The following is a 19890-nucleotide window of genomic DNA, read 5'->3' on the forward strand; positions in this document are numbered from 1 at the left end:
AAATTCTCTATATTTTGCTTTTTTGAACTTTGATGATACGACCTTTAGTTGTTGAGATACTTCCATGTAAAGATTTAAAAACAGGAAAATTGATGTCTAAGTCTCACCCAATAAACCCACAATTTTCTCATGTCGATATCTCAGCAACTAATGGTCCGATTTTCAACTTTCGTGAAATTTTCTGATCTTTTCGAAAAAAATATTTTATTTTTTTAAATCAATACTAACATTTCAAAAGGGCCAAACATTCAATATAACGTCTGTGGATTCAGGTTCTGTATACACGGACAAAAATCATTTCCCAAAATCGTGAACCAGCGTTCATGAAATTTGAACTTCCGATTCGCGATTCCATGAACACAATTGCTGGTTTTGGAATATAAACGCTCATTGTCTAATCAGAAACATCGAATTAGGCGATTCAGGAGGTGTTGAGCGAGAAGTTAGTAGAAAATTAGGATTCAAAGTTAACTTCTGAAAGAATTCTCATTCGAGGTGGTGGGTATCTGAAAGTTGGAATAAAACATTTAGGTTTGTAATATTAAAAAAAAAACTTTGTTTTATATCACAATTCAAATCAACAAAGAACACACTAAACACTTGACTCAACAATTAGTGAACGTAGTGACCAGCAGCATGCTTGTTGTAGGCCACATGACCTCCATGGGCGTAGGCAGTATGATCAGCCACAACCGGAGCCAAGACTCCATGGTGTCCGTAGGTGGTCAGCGGGGTGGCGGCATGTCCAACTCCGGCATATCCGTAGTTCTGACCATGGGGCAGAGCAGCGGCGAAGTTGTATCCATGGCCGGAATATCCATAGTTCTGACCGTGGGACACGGTGTGGGCATAACCATGACCGGCGGTGGCGGCTGGGACGGCATAGGCCTTGGTGATCGGGGCCGAGTAGACCTGGGCTGGAACTCCGGCGTACGAGTGAGGGGCGTACGCGTTGAGGTGTCCCTGGGTGTGGTCAGCGTACGAGATGGCCTGGTGACCGTGGTGCAGTTGAGGGTGCTGGTTGTAGCCAACGGCCACTGGGAGGGTGGAGTGGTGGATGCCGGAATCGATGGCACCGGCGCTAACGTAAGCCAGGGTGGCGAAAATGAGCGCGATCTGTAGAATTAGATTTAGTTAGAATTCTACTCAATTTTTTAGGTTGTGAAGAGCACTTACTTTGAAAGCCATTTTTCTAAAACACAAGCTGTTAGTTGAACTAGGACTTGATAGCTGAGCTGCAGTTGAAACAATGATACCGTTTTCGATTTTGAACACAATTTTTATAGTGACTCAAAAATCGAAAAAGCGAAAACAACACGACGACACTTTTTGACCGTCAGCTTTGCACAACCCATTTATTGCAGGATCGTTGCTTCTGAATTCATTGAACAACAAAAGTTGAGAGTTGTATGCGCTGTGAGTTTGATATTCAATTGCATTAGAAATCAGTAACAAAGTTTAACTTTACTGTTATGCAATGAAATTTTACCTCAATTCATGTGGAAAAAGTGCAATTTTTATTATAACTTAAAATCTGGTCAGATTTGGCTTAAATTTAATTGTTAGGCTTGTTAAGCATTTGTAAGGAAGATACACTTACAGTTTAATCTGTTTTGGAAGATTAAAAAGAAGAATTGTCCAAGAAAAAATGTTCCATCTCACAACATGCCATCAATTAACCCTCCTCAAAACCTCAACAGTCGGATATAACTGAGAGCAGACCTTCCATCATATTTTATGCAAGCTTCTTTAGTGAGCTGCTTTCATTCAAAGCCCTCTGGCAGCCTTCATCATACGAAGTTTCGTATCACGTTCTCGAAATGATGTGCGAATTCTGCCAACATCAGGCCACTGCTGCAATGGTGCCGGGTTCAACCCGGCAAGGACCCCCCTGAACTCCGAGTGCTTCCGATGTCAATCAGAATCGAGTGGCCGGCCACTCTGCTCCAGCCTCTTAATGGTGTAGTACCAATATGATGTCATTCTTCAACTCAGCATAAAAGCTATAAGTCATGATTCACTTTATTGTGCAAATTTATACAACGTGGCGAATTTTTTAACCGCTCCGTATCCTCACAGAAAAAAAAATCATGGTAATATTACATCTGGGAAGGGGTACATCTTTTATGTCAGAAAAAAGGTGTAAATTTACCTCTGGAAATGTGTAATTTTACCACTTTTCTGGTGTAATGTCACTTTTTCAGTCTAAATTGAGGTAAAATTACATCATAAAAGAAGTAATATTCAACCTTCCAAAATAAAAGCTTCCAAATTTAAATTATTTTTTACTGTGCAACGCAATATCTTAGTCTCGCCAACGAGACAGTTTCTGGTAATTTACTCACTTTAGAGCAGAAACTGATGGCTTGTGGTCTAGCGTGACCAATTGTGGGAATTATCCCCTGAGGGGGGCTGTTCTTTGGTGCCTCGCGAGACTCCGAAAGAAAGGCCCTTTTCAGATGTTTCAGGCTCACCTGAAGAGGCCTGATTTAATGAGATGATAAACGCGTATTGACTGCAGGAATCCATTTAAGTAGGCTCAAGTGTGTGTGACTGTGGTGCACTTGGAAGAAGTGCCGATGTACTGTGGGTCAGACCCTGAAGAGATGTCAGTTGTTTGTATCGCTGTGGAGTTCTTTCGAATAGGGTAATTGTAGCGTGACCTTCGCACTTGTGAACTGAGGAATTTGCGGAACTTGAGCCGATGCCAAGGTTGCGACTTTATGATGGTGATGTTTTTCGTACATAATGAGGAACTAGTGGTTTGGTTTATAAAGTATTCTTAGAATAAAGATTTTCAACATAACGTTTCATTTTGTATCTGCACCAATTTGATACTTGGTTACTAATGACTTAAAACTAAAAACAATTTGATACACATAAAGCAAACATATAACATCACTCTTTGTTTTTGCTTCTGAACGAATTCAGAAGCAACGATCCTGCAATAAATAGGTTGTGCAAACGTTGCCGGTCAAACAGTGTCGTCTTCTTGATATCAACTTTTCGTCAATTGATTTTCTATAAAAATTGCGTTCAAAATCGAAAACGGTACCATTGTTTCAACTGCAGCTTAGCTATCAAGTCCTTATTCAACCAACAACTTTTGTATTAGAAAAATGGCTTTCAAAGTAAGTACCACCTTCCCAAGGTTTTATAATTCAGTAGAACTCTAACTAAATCAAATCCTTCAGATCGCCCTCCTTTTCGCCACCCTGGCCTACGTCAGCGCCGGTGCCGTCGATTCCGGTATCCACCACTCCACCCTCCCGGTTGCCGTTGGCTACAACCAGCACCCACAGCTGCACCACGGTCATCAGGCCATCTCGTACGCTGACCACACCCAGGGACACCTCAACGCGTACGCCCCTCACTCGTACGCCGGAGTTCCAGCCCAGGTCTACTCGGCCCCGATCACCAAGGCCTATGCCGTCCCAGCCTCCACTGCCGGTCATGGTTATGCCCACACCGTGTTCCACGGCCAGAACTATGGATATTCCGGCCATGGCTACAACTATGCCGCTGCTCTGCCTCATGGTCAGAACTACGGATATGCCGGATACGGTCATGCCGCCGCCCCGCTGACCACCTACGGTCACCACCATGGAGTTGTGGCTCCGGTTGTGGCTGATCATACCGCCTACGCCCATGCAGGTCATGTGGCCTACAACAAGCATGCTGGTCACTACGTTCACTGATTGTTGAGTAATTTTTAGTGTGTTTTGTTGATTTGATATGTGCTGAATTGGGATATGGAATAAAGTTATTTTCATTAAAAATACAAATTAACTGTTTTGTCTGAATCTTCGAAATGCTATGACTTTTCTAGAAATGTTGAGTATTTTGAAAAATCTAAAGCTCGCGACTATAAAAAATATTGAAGCTCAAAGGGCGCTTAATCTAGCTGTAATTTGCATATTGAATGATGTTGTTTACGTTCAAGTATATTTGGTACACTTATTAAAAACATTTGATAGAATTTTTTTGTTTTTGTTTTTTTTTTGTAGTGAGATATTTTTTCTCTGATCGTAATCGACTTCATTTTGTACGTCAAATGTTTTTTCATTTTTTTTCGGTATTATTGGTGAATTATCAAGTTACAATAAGTACTTACTCTTACATCATAATCAATTTTGGAGCAATTATTGCTGTTAAAGTACGGAATGCAGATCGGAAGGAACGCGGTCAAGAAATTTTGCGTATTCTTTTTGTGACCCCCCCAAGAAAAGTTGACAGTTCGGTATGAGCGCGTTTGACAGTGTGTGCGCTTGAGGTTCTTTGGGGGAAAAAAATAAAAGATCAAAAATATTCAATAGTTACAATAAAATAGATTAAAAATGTTTATTAAAAACTTTAAACAACAAGATATCATAATTATTTTTTTTCGAAAAATCAGAAAATAAGAAACATATAAATTCTAAAACTAGACAAACTAAAATTATAAAATTATGAAATTATGAATTATGTAATAATGAAATAAGGAAATAAGGAAATTATGAAATTATGTAATAATTAAATAATGAAACAAAGGAATAAGGAAATTAGGTAATTAGAAAATAAGGAAATTTGGATGTTAGGAAATTGAGAACTTTAGGAAATTAGAATATAAGGAAATAAGGAAATCAGACAATTAGGAAATCAGGAAGTTAGAAAATTTGGTAATCAGGAAATTAAGAAATGAGGAATTTAGAAATATTGGAAATTAGGATGTTAGGAAATTGAGAAATTTAGGAAATTAGAAAATTAGGACATTAGGATATTAGGAAATAAGGCAATCAGAAAATTAGGAAGTTAGGAAATTTGGTAATAAGGAAATAAGGAAATTAAGAAATTAGGAAATTAGGATGTTAGGAAATTTGCAAGAAAATTTGGTAATTAGGAAATAAGGAAATAAAGAAATTAAGAAATTAGGAAATTTGGAATGTTAGAATGTTAGAATTTTGGGTTTTTCGTATATATGTGTTTTTGAATTTCTATATTTTAGATTTTTTAAACTTTTGAAATTTTGACTTGTAATTTCTGAAATTTTTCAGGTTTCGAATTTTTATTTTTTGAGCTATTGAATTTATACATTCTTTAATCTCGACTTTAATATTATTCTTTTCAATTCTGCATAGTTTTTATTTTGAATCTTCAAAATAAAGAATTTTCTTCATATTCTTTTTGTTATTTGACATTTCTGAATTGTTTGTTTTTCCATATTTTCGAATTTTTCAGTAAGAAAATAGATATTTGTATGATTATTGTTAAGTTTATTTTCACTCCGGTTTATTTCATTTCAGTGAACTCACAATCCAAAGGTTGCTGGTTGGTGCTAGCAATAGTTGGCGAGACGAGGGCCAACAGCAATAAAAACAACTTCTATTTTTTACTCCGTTTCGACCAAAAAACTAAATTTGCCCTTTTAATTTCATGATTTTGCATTTTGAGATTCGCCGGGTTTTTTTTAATATTCTAACGAATATAAAATTATTAAAACGTTTGTCACTTTCAGTCGCATTCAAAAAGTAAAATTCAAATTCTTTGATTTTTTCATCAAAACATATTACAAACAAGCACCGCGCCGCGAAACGTCAAACGCCATTTTCCGTTTCTGTTCCTTTTCAGCTGTGAACTGCTTAACGTGAAGACTTCCATCATTGTCATAATTTTTCGTTCAAAGATATAAATTTTGCGTAAATTTCAATATTTTGACAAAATTCCTTCAACAAGTTGTTTAGAATAGTGGCCTACACATGCTGATTCCTTTTGGTAACGTTTATCCCATTCCTTGTAAAGTTATGGAAATCGTCATTAATCAATGATTGCCAACTAGGACGTCAATGACTGTGCCACAAAATTATATAAATTTTGAAGCACAATTGATTTAGATCAAAAATTCCTTCAGTGGCTTCAAGAAGGCAGCAACCGGCACATGCTGATTCCTTTTGGTGCTGAAATTCGTTAAATTGAATTAAATACAGAATATTTTATAGTGATGATCAATTTTCTTCGAAAATGATCAACGGCTTCACCTTAAGAAAAATCTTTTCGTGACCCATTCCTTGACCGTTTCTTGGGCGTTTTTTTCATATGGAGTTTTGCGTTCCTTCCGATCTGCATATTAGCCTTAACTAAGGAACTACTAAAATTGTAAGAGAAAAAGGATAGAAAGAGATAAATCTTAAAACTTGATCACATTTTGTTTATCCTTTGTAGATGTACTTAGTCGCCAGCTCCCCGGGGCCAGAAATTGTTCCACCTTGTTACGGCAGGTCCGAAACTGCGCTATGTTAAATTGCATTACAGTGCCGTCCCGTTTTTCGCAACACGACTTTTTCAAACATTTTTGCTTGCACAAAAGCAACATCCACAGCAAAAAATTTCTGTGTAAAATCGCATGCAAAAGCATGCACATCACCTTTGTGAGAAAAAGCATGTAATATTGTATGAGAAAACGTGTACACAAAAAGCATGTATCGAAGAAAAAAATTAGGTCTGCTCACCCCAAAAATAACTTCAATCCGGCGAGAGTCATATTTAGATTACCAAGCCCGCGCCCCAACTCACTCGGCTATCTATGTATGGGGAATCTACAGCTACATCGGTGAAGATCCAACAATATACATAGCGGCACTGTAATGCAATTTATCATAGCGCAGTTTCGGACCTGCCGTAACAAGGTGGAACAATTTCTGGCCCCCGGGGAGCTGGCGACTAAGTACATCTACAAAGGATAAACATAATGTGATCAAGTTTTAAGATTTATCTCTAGCGATTTTACCATCGGATTTTTTGCTGTGCAATTATTTAATTGTGTTTTTTGTGTGTGTAAAATTTTAGCCTGATTTTCAAGCAACATTTATGTAAGAAAAATTAGTCAGACAATTTATGTGAAAGAAAATGTATCAAATAGTCGTGTTTTATTTGTGTTGAATTTTGTCCATCGAAAATTTCGTAGTAATTGTATATTTTTATTTGTTTTATATTGTGTTCATCGATTTCTTATGCCCAAATAAGCCAACATCATTGCATCATTTGGTGATTTATTTCTAAAGTTGAGAAAAAACATTTGAATTTATATATTTTTTTGAGAAAAACTTTATTTTTATATCACAATTCAGCACAGATCAAATCAACAAAAATACACTAAAAATTACTCAACAATTAGTGAACGTAGTGACCAGCATGCTTGTTGTAGGCCACATGACCTCCATGGGCGTAGGCAGTATGGTCAGCCACAACCGGAGCCACGACTCCATGGTGACCGTAGGTGGTCAGCGGGGTGGCGGCATGACCGTATCCGGCATATCCGTAGTTCTGACCATGGGGCAGAGCAGCGGCGAAGTTGTATCCATGTCCGGAATATCCGTAGTTACGTCCGTGGGACACGGTGTGGGCATAACCATGACCGGCGGTGGCGGCTGGGACGGCATAGGCCTTGGTGATCGGGGCCGAGTAGACCTGGGCTGGAACTCCGGCGTACGAGTGAGGGGCGTACGCGTTGAGGTGTCCCTGGGTGTGGTCAGCGTACGAGATGGCCTGGTGACCGTGGTGCAGTTGTGGGTGCTGGTTGTAACCGATGGCCACCGGGAGGGTGGAGTGGTGGATACCGGAATCGACGGCACCGGCGCTGACGTAGGCCAGGGTGGCGAAAAGGAGGGCGATCTGAAGGATTTGATTTAGTTAGAGTTCTACTGAATTATAAAACCTTGGGAAGGTGGTACTTACTTTGAAAGCCATTTTTCTAAAACACAAGTTGTTAGTTGAATGAGGACTTGATAGCAAAGCTGCAGTTGAAACAATGATACCATTTTCGATTTTGAACGCAATTTTTATAGTGAATCAAACATCGAAAAGTTGACATCAAGAAGACGACACTTTTTGACCGGCAATGTTTGCACAACCCATTTATTGTAGGATCGTTGCTTTTGAATTAATTGAAAAGCAAGAGTAGAGAGTTGTGTGCACTGTAGGTATCAAATGGCGTTCAATCATTGAAGGTTGTTGATGAGTGATATTTGACAAAATTTGCTTTTTGCCTTCCTCACCTTACTGAGGAAAGGCTATAAAATCACTCGAAAAATGAACTTCTTAATTTGATTTCGTAGACCCACCTTCACGTATACCTATCTACTCAGAATCATGTTCTGAGCAAATGTCTGTGTGGATGTGTGTAGGTGGGTGAACAAAAAAATTGTCACTCGATTATCTCCGGACTGGATGAACGGATTTTGACCATATTAGTCTCATTCGATCCGTCTTGGGGTTCCATAGGTCTCTATTTAAAATCAGCAAGTTTAGTTAAGAACTTCAAAAGTTATGCTAAAAAAACGATTTTGGCGTATGTCCGGAAAATTGTAAAAAGGGTGGTTTTTGTAAGAAACCCTGTCATGTTATACATTTTCAGAAAGGTATTAAAAAGACCTTTCCAATGAGCCCAAAACATTGAAGATCTGACAACCCTATCAAAAGTTATTAGCACTTAAGTGTTATTTATACACTTTTTGGAGGCCGGATCTCAGATATTTCAATGAAAATGATGTCCGGGTCCATCATGCTACCCATCGTTAGTTAGATAATCGAAAGACCTTTCAAATGAGCCTAAAACATCAATGATCTGACAACCCTATCAAAAGTTATTGGCACTTCAGTGTTATTTATACAATTTTTGGAGGCCGGATCTCAGATATTTCAGTAAAAATGAAGTCCGGGTCCATCATGCGACCCATCGTTAGTTAGATAATCGAAAGACCTTTTAAATGAGCCTAAAACATCAAGGATCTGACAACCCTGTCAAAAGTTATTGGCACTTAAGTGTTATTTATACACTTTTTGGAGGCCGGATCTCAGATATTTCAATGAAAATGATGTCCGGGTCCATCATGCTACCCATCGTTAGTTAGATAATCGAAAGACCTTTCAAATGAGCCTAAAACATCGAGGATCTGACAACCCTATCAAAAGTTATTGGCACTTAAGTGTTATTTATACACTTTTTAGAGGTCGGATTTCAGATATTGTGATAAAAATATTGTCTGAATCTTCCATGCGAACTATCGTTGGATAGGTTTTTTTATCAGACCTTGCCGATGAGCCAGAAATATTGATGGTCTGCGAACCCTATCAAAAGAAATGAGTAATAAAGTTGATTTGTTAAACATGTTAAATTCCCCCTTGCTTGCTATTTTGCTATTTTTACTGAATGTATTGACTTTATGAATATGAGGAAGGCACCAACCACCTAAAGGTGGATTAAGTAACGTTTTTTCTATCACATAATTTATTAAACTTTTAAAAGGTTTGCTTGCATTAGGCAATTTATTCTCGTCGATTTCGTTTATTCATTTCAATCACAAGTAACAAATAAATCTCCCACTGCCTCTCCCCCTCACGACGACACAATGTTCCTCTTCTGGCGAATCTTCGCCACCAACCGCGCGTTGTAACCGGTCCCGACGGTGTTGTACTGCTCCAGCGGAGTCCTCAACAGCACCACCGTTTGCTGCAGCGTGGCGTTAAACGGCAAGCTCATCTCCTCCAGCACGTTCCCAAAGTACTCAATATCCACTGCAAGCTGTTTGGACCCGGCGGCCGTCAAACTCTGGATGTTGTCGATACTTTCCTGGTAGAAGGCCGTTGTTTCCTCCACGATCAGCGCCAGCAGGACGTCGGCACAGAACTTGTCCTTGGAGTACGCGTCGTCGCAGCTTTCCAGGGCAAATTTGAGGGACGGTGAAGGTGAGAGGAGCAGCGGTTCCAAGTGCTGTGGAAGGGTTAGCAGATACTGTCCGATCTGGGTTATGTACTCCTGGGGAGCGTAGCTGTAGTCGGGCAGGTTGAAGCCTTCGCCTTCCTTGTTGGCGGAGAATCTCATCCCGTTGAAATGCTTCTCGATGGCGTACAGGATGAACTTCATGATCGAGTCGTGCGTCCTGACGGCCGCATCGCGGACGATCTTGTTCTCCTCGGAGAAGAGTTCGTTGAAGATGTCCTCTTCGGCGGAGAGCAAGAACTTGCTTCGTTTGTCTTGCTTAGACGATAGTTGACTGCAGTAGACGCTCTTGGCTGGATCACAATCTTTTGCACTTTTGGCGATGTTCTCCGATAGCAGCTGGATGTTCCCCATGAAGTCGCCAAGATGTTGCAGCAGGTTGATGTTCAACTGAATCAGATTCCAATCCAGCTGTTCGGTTCTACAGGTGATCAGCTTCTTTTGAGCCAGCACAAAGTTTTCAACCCACGAAACGATCATATCCTGGAACACCTTAACCAGCTGAGGCAAGCTGTAGTTCTGGGTGACGTGAGCACAGCGCGAAAGAGCCTTCTCCGCCCACTTGGCGAGCTTGACGTTGCCGTTGGCCAGACTGCGCACAATTTCGGCGATCTCTGCGTTGCTGACCTGCAACTCTTTCAGTAGCTTCTTGGAGTCGTCACTCTCAATCGGGAGATATTGCACGACAGAAGTGGCAAAGTATCCGTAAATAGCTCCAGCTAGTTCTTCTTGTTTCAAACTGTTGATCCGTTGATCCTTGATGATCTTCTCTACCGCAACTTCAAACTTCTTGTTGATGTTAGAAATATCTGACAGCAGTTCAAATTTTTCCGCGAACTTCCGGACACCCTTCTCGACGATCGTTTCCCGCGAACTTTGCGGGTAGATCAGCGTCTCGATGACAACTTCAATCGGTTGCGTCGAATCCATACCAACTTGGGAGCACCACTTTAGCTGTTGGTGGACAAAGTTCAGCAAACAGTCGTAAAAGTTTGAGAGAATTTCACAAATCGAGTCAGACTCCACGCTCTTGACCCACTTGTCAACCAGGATGTTTCGATGGACCTTCCTATAATACTGCGCCAACTGAGCCAACCTTCCAATGCTCTCAAAGATGTAGACATGCTTGGAGTAATTCTCAGCATCCGCTTGCTGAATAAACTGAATAATCAACGGACTAACAGCGGCCTCAATCCGATTCGTAAAATACTCCAACTGAACCTCCCGATCCGCCTGTCCCGGCAATCCAGTCTGCGCCAACATCGAAGTCTTCAACGTCCCAAACTTGCCCGACAGCTGATGAATCTCGTTCTGCTCCAGCAGCTCGTCCAACTCCCCGGTCAGCTTCCTCCAACCATCCGACTCCTGCATGCCGTGCTTCGCTGCTTGAAGCTTCTGAAACACCGACTCCAGCCGCTCCAAATTCGACAAATACGTCCCCGAGTCCCGATGAACGTGTCCAATCTCCTGCTGAACCTGCTTGATCGTTCCCATCAACGAGTTAATCTCCCGCTGAATCGAGTTCATATCGTTCAGCGCTACCAACATCGTGTTCGTCCCCTGAATGCTCGACTTTTCCAGCGCAAAGTTAATCTGCTCGACGTAGACCTGCAGCTTGGACACCTGGGCGGACACGGTCGCCTTTTTGGTCGCGATGTCACCCTCGATGTTGGAATGTGTGTTGATCCATTTGAGCGCGTCGAACGAATCGTCCGAGAACAGGCTGAGGTCCATTTTTTGGGGAACTGAAACGGAAGACAATGTTAATATTCAGTGTTTCCTACTATGAATGTTGAAATAAAGTGTGAGTAAGCGTGATAATTATTTTATTTAGTTTACTCAAAAGTTTTCCATGAATATTATTTTGACATCTTACTTATAATTTGTGAATACCGGAATCCAATCGGGATTTAAAAATGCGTTCTGAAAAAATAGATATTTAAAAAAATTCTGTACCCTTTATTACTTACTAGTACTACTTTTTCCAGCAAATAATGAATCTATCAGTTCTAATTATCAAAATTTTCCGCAAATATAAGCAGAATTCTACATGACAAGCTAGTATTGCCACGAATCTAATACGAAAACAAATCAGCTGTTGTGCCGGAGCAGGTCTTGTTTTGCTTTATTTTATACCAGTTTTAATGCGTTTGATAAGGCTAGTTTTTGAAGCATTTTTCATATTTATTATGATTTCACTGTTTCGGTAAGCAAGGCTGACATGATTTGAGTTATTCGTAGCCTTCATCTTAAAAAATCATTTTAATTTTAATAAAAAGTTGTAAAAAAGTACAAATTTAACTTCAATAATTAGTTGGCTGGTCTAAACTAATCACCCCATTCGCAACCCTTATTGATGTTGTTGTTGTTAGTTGATTTATTTCCGGCAGTTTTAACCTTTCGGTCATTCGCTGCCCCCTTATTGATGGTTTTAAAATGTATACAAGGTTATAACTCATATCGACTATTGAGACTTCACTGAGGATTTAAGAACGGATATAACCGGCCATTTTTTCAGTTTTTGCTGCTTATTTAAGTTTTCTATGAAATTTTTTAATAGAGCATCGACCAGGAACCAACAAATTCAATCACTTTTTCTTATTGGTGTTAACAAATTTTGCTTAACATTTGGATAACGCAACGATAGATTTTAGTTAAAAATCAGAACTAATATGATTTAAGCAGAAATAGTAGATGCATTCCGATGATTCATAATTGTGAAAGTACAAAGAGGTTTCAATGATCTTTCGGAATATTAAGCCATTACAGAGCGAGTTCGTCAATTCAAATTTCGATTGCTCGCTAATTCCAACTTATTCGAACTAAAAAGCACTCAAACGTCATTTAAACCCCGTTGTTCGACGATTTCCGAGCATGTGGTTTCAAGTTTCGACAGCTGTCAATTCGAATGCAGTTCCATTCCAGTTAGCGAATTCGCTCTGTATCTGTTTTTAATAAGCTATTCCATTGCATAACAAATAATACAGTCCATACGTTTAATCATTCGCAAATGGACTGGTTTTCAAACTTACCGCAGTTGTTTTGTATAAAAAAATCAAACCAACTTTTTTCATTTTCTATTTTTTTTTAAATTTTTTGTCCTCACTTCGGCTCCGGCAAGATTCAAGTGAAATGAATTTGAAAAAAAAATGCATGGGCCTAACCAGCCAAAATTTTTATTTTATGTTGAAGATTTCTAACAATTTTTTATTTTTTTTTCTTAATCCTATCTCTGAGAATAATGTATAATTCTCTGTTGAAATGATTCTATTGAAAGCTAACGATTACTACAAAACATAAAAACAAACTAGAGTTTTTTTTTGGAGAGGTCCAATAACCCAAATTTTCAGTTTTTGCTTTTTGGGTGTTTGTTAATACCCCTGACTCAAGACGGTTTCAAAAACACCCAAAAAGCAAATACTGGAAATTAGGTTTATTGGACCTTTAAAAAAAACTCCAGATTTGAATAATGAATTCTGATTTAATCGACTAATTTTTGAATTTACGTATTTTTCCCTTAAAAACATATAACAAAAATTCGGATTTGGGATATTTATTTCTTGTGAAAAATGGTTAATTAAAAAATCGCCCATAAAAATGTTCATTGTAGTATTTTTTATTCTGAATAGTCCTCACAAATTACTAAATCTTTGCTGATTACACCAAACCGATCATAAAATTCCTTCAAAAGATACAGGTTCTTGAATACTTACTTATTGAGCCAACTCACAAAATACAGCATAAAAAAAAGTCCCAAAATCGGCCAATTTCGTAGAGAACTGCTTAATGCTGTTTTTCTTACATCATTTTGATTTAAATTCCGGCATTTCATTAAATAAAAAAATATCTAAGAGAAAAAAAAGTTTTTTGTGAAATTTAACTTTTTTACTTTTTGACTTCAGTTTTTAATGTAAAATGAAATTTGCAATCGAAAAGTATTTTACAGATGTATATAATAGTTTCAATTGCTGCATACTACTGAAAATATTTTTTCCGAAAAGTTGATAAAAAGTCCATTTTAGACATTTAAGATTGGACCTCTGGTTGATGAAATACAGCGAATAAAAATCAAGAAATTATTTGAAGACAAAACGACCTCTGACTTGAATTCCATTTGGCAACTTGCAGGGTGTGTCGAGATAGCACGATCTGGTTGGAACTTGATTTCATTGAAGAGTGACAACATTGCACGTTTTTGCCTTCCTCACCTTACTGAGGAAAGGCTATAAAATCACTCGAAAAACGAAATTCTTGATTTGACCTCCTAGACCCACCTTCATGTATACATACCGACTCAGAATCAAATTCTGAGCAAATGTCTGTGTGTGTGGTGGGATGTTGATCAATAAAAATTTGCACTGGATTATCTCGGCACTGGCTGAACCGATTAGGACCGTTTTGGTCTCATTCGATCCGTCTTGGGGTCCTATATGTCGCTATTGAAAATTATAAAGTTTAGTTAAGTACTTCAAAATTTATGCTAAAAAACGATTTTAACAAAAGTCCGGAAGATTGTAAAAAGGGTGGTTTTTGTAAGAAACCCCGTCATGTTCTATTTTTTTAGAAAGGTATTAGAAATACCTTTCCAACGAGTTCAAAAGATTGAAGATCTGACAACCCTATCAAATGTTATAAACAATTAAGCGTTATTTATGAACTTTTTAGAGGCCGGATCTCAGTTATTTTGACAAAAACGTTGTCCGGATCTATCATGCGACCTGTCATTGGAATTAAAAGACCTTTTCAACGAGTTCAAAAGATTGAAGATCTGACAACCCTATCAAAAGTTATAAGCACATAAGTGCCCTGAATTATGAAGATCTGACTACCCAATCTGATGGTATGAATAATGAATCAAGTTGATAGAACACTGAAAGGTCCGCCCTTTTGTATCTATTTTGGATAGCATTACCCTCTAAATGTGAGGAAGGTAACAACCACCTAAGGGTGGATTAAGCAACGTTTTTTGTAGAATATCACAGGATTAAAATTGAAATTTGGGAATCTGTGAAGGTCAAAAGGTGAGGTTAAAATTGCATTTTTATCTCAATTAACTTCAAACTCACGACTCCCCGACGTCCTGTAGGCTCTGTAGAAAAATAATTGGGTCCTGTAGGCTTTGTAGAAAAAGTTAGGGTAACTTGCAATTCAAACCTATTTGCGTCCTATTTATACCAGTAACCAACTTCCTACCAAAGCAACGCTTGAAACGCTTCAATTCATGTATTTGTATCGCACTTTGACAGCTAATTTCATTAAACCCAGCTCGAACACACTCACACACCCATCGACCGCGTTCTTATTGGTCTCCGTCCAAGCCAGAGAAGCTCCCATTTCTTCCCGTTTGTCGATTTGATGTCGCTCTGTGTCCGCGGTCTTGTCTCGTCCCGAGTGTATCCGTGCAAAATGTGTATTTGGTGTGTCAAAAGTGCTTAAAAACGGTGCAAAGTGCTCGAAATCGGTTCCCCCCTGGGCCGTCCTTAGAAAGGTAACAAAATGAACCCGCCAGCGGGCGTACTGGGTGTTCCGGGGGGTCTTTTTCTTTGGACGGGGTCCGTGCGGCAATTTCGGGATCCCGATGGCCGATCGAAAAATGCAATTTGTGCAGGGGTGTGCGTGAGGGTTGTCCCAGACGCGGCTGACACAGGGGTGTGCAAGTGAGACAGGGCGCGAAACTGTCTTTCTACCTCTCTCCGTCTGTGAGTAGTTATTCCAATTGGTATTTGGCCTCCTGGTACACGGAGACAACTTACCCAAAGGTTTTGCCATATTTTGCCCATAGACCGACTGCTCGTCGTCGACTGGTAGTAATAAAATATCACAGAAATAGCCCGCCCGTCAGAATGTTGTGTGTTGTGCAATGTAGCAACAGCAGTTTGTTGTGGTGTAGTAGAGTGCGACTAGAACTAAGTCAACTATAGGCAATTACATGGTCCGCGGTGCAACACCTGAAGGTCGATTGATAAGATTTGGCGAGCGAAACTGGTGTGTAAACAAGAAGGGCGACATTTGGACACATCGCGTGCTGATGGCGCGATGACGTCGCCATATTGTTTTGAAACGCTGCCCTGAGTAGAATGTTCTTGCCGTACATATGCAAGGATACAGCTTCGTGAGGAAGTTCAGCCAATATGGTTAGGATGGCTTGAGGACGATAGGGAAAGTGGGTGAAAAGAATCAAGTTTTCTTTCGGTTGACGGGCGAGGTGTAGGGTAGATGAGCTGGGGGTTGTTAGATCGAAGTTTGCAAAGAGATATTGCACCCTTCGAGTGCATGAGTGCTTCATAGAGGAAATGTTCGTTTGCTAATTTATATGCGTTTGTTATTCTATAGAATTTGAAACCTGCAAATAACTCCTAAGTTACACTTGAAATCCTCGTAGAGCTAAACTTGATGAAATATTCCAATTTTTGTCACACTTAGCAGAGCAATCAATTTTAATCAATTTCGCAATTGCTGTCTAAGTCCTCAAAAGTATCCGAATGCCGTGACTTTTGATTTTGTACTGTATTTGATTTGAACAAAACTTTGTCCTTACATTCCCTACGAGCAATTAACCCTCTACTGCCCAAATTTTTTTGAGCAACTTTTGTTCTACGAAAAACTTTACTTCTCTTGTTTTATGTTTTTCTTGTTTCATTTTTAGTATTTTAATTTGCTTTTATCTTGTTTAGTTTATGATTGTTTTTGGTAGTATTTGGCCTACTCTACCACCTAATATAATTACATTTCGCCTATCTAATTTTTTCATGTTTTTACAGTCACTTTTTCAATTTTTTGCATGTTTTTCACATTTTCTGCTATAGAATCGCACCATCATCATTTAAATTGCCAAAAATGCGTAGAGGCATAGTCTGGGACACTACAAAAATTACTGCATACTTCTTTTCACTGAAAATATAGGAAATGCTAGTAAAAAACACAGCCAAAGTTGACCCCTAAAAAAATGACATTTTTAAAAACATTGGCAAAGTCACATAAAAAAAAGTTAAGCTTCCAGCCCTGAAATTTTCTAAAATTTTAAGAGTTCTTCTTTCCAATGCTTTTTAAAGATCAAAAATCGGTTGGAAAATTGATTTTTGGCGATTTTTTAGATCGAAGCCCGTCTAAAGGCGGGGTTAGGTTGTAGAGGGTTAAATACGTTTTCGTAAAACTGACTTTTATTTGGGCCATTCTTCGCCAACTCACACGAAATCGGCAAAGTTGCCCCGCTCTCTTCGATTTTCGTGCAAAATGGCTCTAAGGGGTAATGTTGGATCCTTGATTTGAGTTCCATTTTTCGATATTTCGTGACGGTGGGGCTGTACAACCCCTTTTAAAAATTAATTAAGACACATTTGTTTAGTGATTTGTAGTTCAAACCGTGAAAAGATAGAAATTTTGTGTCAGACTTTTGTGGGCAAAATCGGACGCCCGATCTGATGGCGTACTCAAAATTCCGGAAAACGTTTTTTTATCAACCATAGTTAAAAAAAGGTTTTAAATTCGTTGCTTTTTCTCGTTACTCAACTGTCCACAATTAGGAGACTTGTCATTTTAAGGTAAATTTAATGTACTGTTTGATCTGCAATACAGAGAGGTTATTTCAAGCAAAACAATGTAAATGCGCCAATGTCAAAGTGTAAACAAAGAGTCTGTAAACATCAACTGACGTGAGCAGGACAAACTGTTTTTTTTACACTTCGCTTTTAAAATTTTGTGATTTTCGTAGTTCTGCAAGCTTACTTTTGAAGAATGCACCAATGTTCTACAAAGTTGTAAAACGGGAAAAAAACATTTTTTTTGTGTATACACATAAAGAATTTGCATGTATTCTTCACGAGTTATCAGAATTTTACATGATTTGTCGATCCATTCAAGGCTCCATACAATTTTGCGGGTCGGTCATCTCATAATCCATTTCTGGAGTTTTTTTTCTTTTAAAGGTCCAATAAACCAAATTTTCAGTTATTGCTTTTTGGGTGTTTTTTAATACCCCTTACCTAAGGCGGCTTCAAGACACCCAAAAAGCAAAAACTGGAAATTTCGTTTATTGGACCTTTTCAAAAAAAAAAAAAAAAAAACTCCAGATTTGAATATTCGAAAATCTGTTTCTTGAGAATGAGTTTACTGATCGATTTGGTGTCTTCGTAAAAGTTATAGGATATAATTAGGAGTTTCCAGGAAAAAATGGGGCATGGAAAAATATTCCGGTTTGTTTTGTTTGCCTTTTCATAACTAAAAGTAGAATTCCCAAATTACTTTTTTTTTATTTTAATGGAATGTATAGATTAATAAAAAAAATTGGTACAAGAGCTTTATTTTTTTGAGTTAAAAAATATTTGCGGAAATAATCGAAAATAAAGTCAAACTAAGTTTCTAAAACTTGTTTTTTAAAAAAAGTTAAAATGCAAATCAGATTTGGCATCGAAAATGTTGTTATATGCATTCCTAGACAATTTTTTTTTCCAGAAATGTTAATTTTTTTGCAATTTAAAAATGTTACATGAAAAAAAATGCATTGTTTTGTTTATGAGATACAGCCTCTTTCAAATATTTTTTTGTAAAAAATTAGCTTTTTCTCAGTGTCTCCTAATAAGGCCAAATTGTGCAGCTCGCGATATCACGGAAACTATTGGCCCGGTTTTCAATGTGTAATTTTCTGCACTTTTCGATTAAAATATTTTAAAAAAACTTTTGTGTAATTTTCTGCACTTTTCGATTGAAATATTTTCAATTAATTCTTTATTTAATAAAAAAACAAACTCAAATGAGGGCTTATGAGGTAAAATTCTTAGGTGTGCTTTTTTTTCATGAAGTATTTTTAAATTGCAAAATCAACATTTTTCGAAAAAAAAAAAAATCAAAAAAGGGTCAGGTCAAGATGATTGCAAATTTGATGTTGCTTCTTAAAATAATTTTTGAAATGTTAACTATTTGAAATTGAGATTTTTTTCAAAGATCACTATTTTTTCAAAAGTTTATATCTTTGGTAGCAGATTTTACACCATCTTAACTCTAGCGCAAAAGATGCCCATTAAAGTCCCCTAAAACTTATCAAATACAATAAAAACAAATCCGATTAACTTTCCTGAGAAGTTCTAATCATAACCAAAAGTTTTACCAAAGACACCAAATCAATCAGAAAATCCCTTCTCAAAGTGCAGATTTCAGAATAATCACATGACCATTTGACCACGACCAGCCAGCAAAATATGGAGAATTAGATGAATAAACGAATCATACAAAATGGCTTCTTTTGACATATGACATGGATAAATTTTCATCCAAATAGAAAAATATCGATAAAAAATGGGAAATTTGGAAAAAATAATTAGCTGTTGAATGCAAAACCACTGTACTGTTGTAAATTACAATTCACAACACCAATCATTGAAATCCGCAGTAACAGTTCAATAGGGCGTATCTGCGTTTGTAAACAAGCAGTCTATCCCTGTCTTACTTGACGTGAACTGTCACTTGAGCAAAGGGGATAGACTGCTTGTTTACAAACGCAGATTCGCCCTATTGAAATGTTACTACGGAAATGTGGAAACCATGGCCAGTAATTTCAATTTTAGTATTTTTATGCAGGATATGAATTGATTTTAATATTTGAATTTATGTTCAAACTTTTGAATGGAAATAGCAGTGAAATCAACTGAAAACAATTGAAAAGTCAATTGTTGCGTTTATAAAAGTATTTAATATGTTTGGATTGGCTTAATTTTTTTTAATAACAGAATAGTTACCGTACGTGTTTTGAATATTAAAGAATATAGAGTACCACAAATAGAGAAAGACTGCTATAAAGAAAATATTAGAACAACCTAGCACCCTTTTACGGTGCCATCAAGAAAAACCTTCCCTCCCTTTGCCCGCACTCCCCTCCTAATGGGGATCATCGTTCGCGTTGATCCCAAAGACCCCAAACCAAAGCCAGAGAAGGTTGTTTGGAGGTAAATAAGCAACATAGAGACAGCAGCAGCAGCAGCCACCACTGGACCAAAACCAGCAGCCAGCAAGCAGTTTGTTTGGAATGCCCTTCTTTTGCTGTTTTTTGTTGTACATAAAGGTCCCATCCTCCCCTTTGGCCGTCGTCGTCGTCGTTGGCAAACCACCTCGTCCAAAGCTTTCCGGCTGCTGCAGAGACTGAG

The 19890-nt window shown here is 38.1% G+C and overlaps 4 protein-coding genes across 17 annotated transcripts in view; 2 read left to right on the plus strand and 2 right to left on the minus strand.

The window, feature by feature from the left end:
• Positions 1–612: 612 nt before the first annotated feature.
• LOC120428909 (uncharacterized) lies at positions 613–1188 on the minus strand. The gene is made up of 2 exons (XM_039594054.1): positions 1177–1188; positions 613–1116 (listed from the first exon to the last, which is right to left on the minus strand). Exons 1-2 carry the CDS (start codon positions 1186–1188, stop codon positions 613–615), a joined length of 516 nt encoding a protein of 171 aa, XP_039449988.1.
• Positions 1189–3119: 1931 nt separating this feature from the next.
• On the plus strand, positions 3120–3698 carry LOC120428903 (uncharacterized). The gene is made up of 2 exons (XM_039594041.1): positions 3120–3131; positions 3195–3698. The coding sequence occupies exons 1-2, from the start codon at positions 3120–3122 to the stop codon at positions 3696–3698; spliced, it is 516 nt and encodes a 171-aa protein (XP_039449975.1).
• A 5562-nt stretch (positions 3699–9260) lies between these two features.
• Positions 9261–11826, minus strand: LOC120429515 (conserved oligomeric Golgi complex subunit 7). Of its 2 annotated transcripts, none has more exons than XM_039594587.2 (2): positions 11725–11826; positions 9261–11499 (listed from the first exon to the last, which is right to left on the minus strand). In XM_039594587.2, the coding sequence occupies exon 2, from the start codon at positions 11486–11488 to the stop codon at positions 9371–9373; it is 2118 nt and encodes a 705-aa protein (XP_039450521.1). In that variant the 5' UTR covers positions 11489–11499; positions 11725–11826; the 3' UTR covers positions 9261–9370. The 2 variants fall into 2 exon arrangements, with proteins under 2 accessions (XP_039450521.1, XP_052563285.1); XM_052707325.1 differs by lacking the exon at positions 11725–11826 and adding an exon at positions 11631–11649.
• Positions 11827–15083: 3257 nt separating this feature from the next.
• LOC120428789 (single-stranded DNA-binding protein 3) overlaps positions 15084–19890 on the plus strand; it is a 79952-nt gene continuing 75145 nt past the window's right edge. For 9 of the 13 annotated variants that reach the window (XM_052708839.1, XM_039593927.2, XM_039593944.2 and 6 more), the window contains exon 1: positions 15084–15242. The gene's annotated coding sequence lies outside the window, so the exon portion shown is untranslated. The remainder of the gene's footprint in view (positions 15243–19890) is intronic. The other 4 variants (XM_052708840.1, XM_039593934.2, XM_039593968.2 and 1 more) reach the window with 2 other exon arrangements.

The sequence above is a fragment of the Culex pipiens genome, chromosome 2 (genome assembly GCF_016801865.2).
Source record: "Culex pipiens pallens isolate TS chromosome 2, TS_CPP_V2, whole genome shotgun sequence".
Classification (NCBI taxonomy): domain Eukaryota; kingdom Metazoa; phylum Arthropoda; class Insecta; order Diptera; family Culicidae; genus Culex; species Culex pipiens.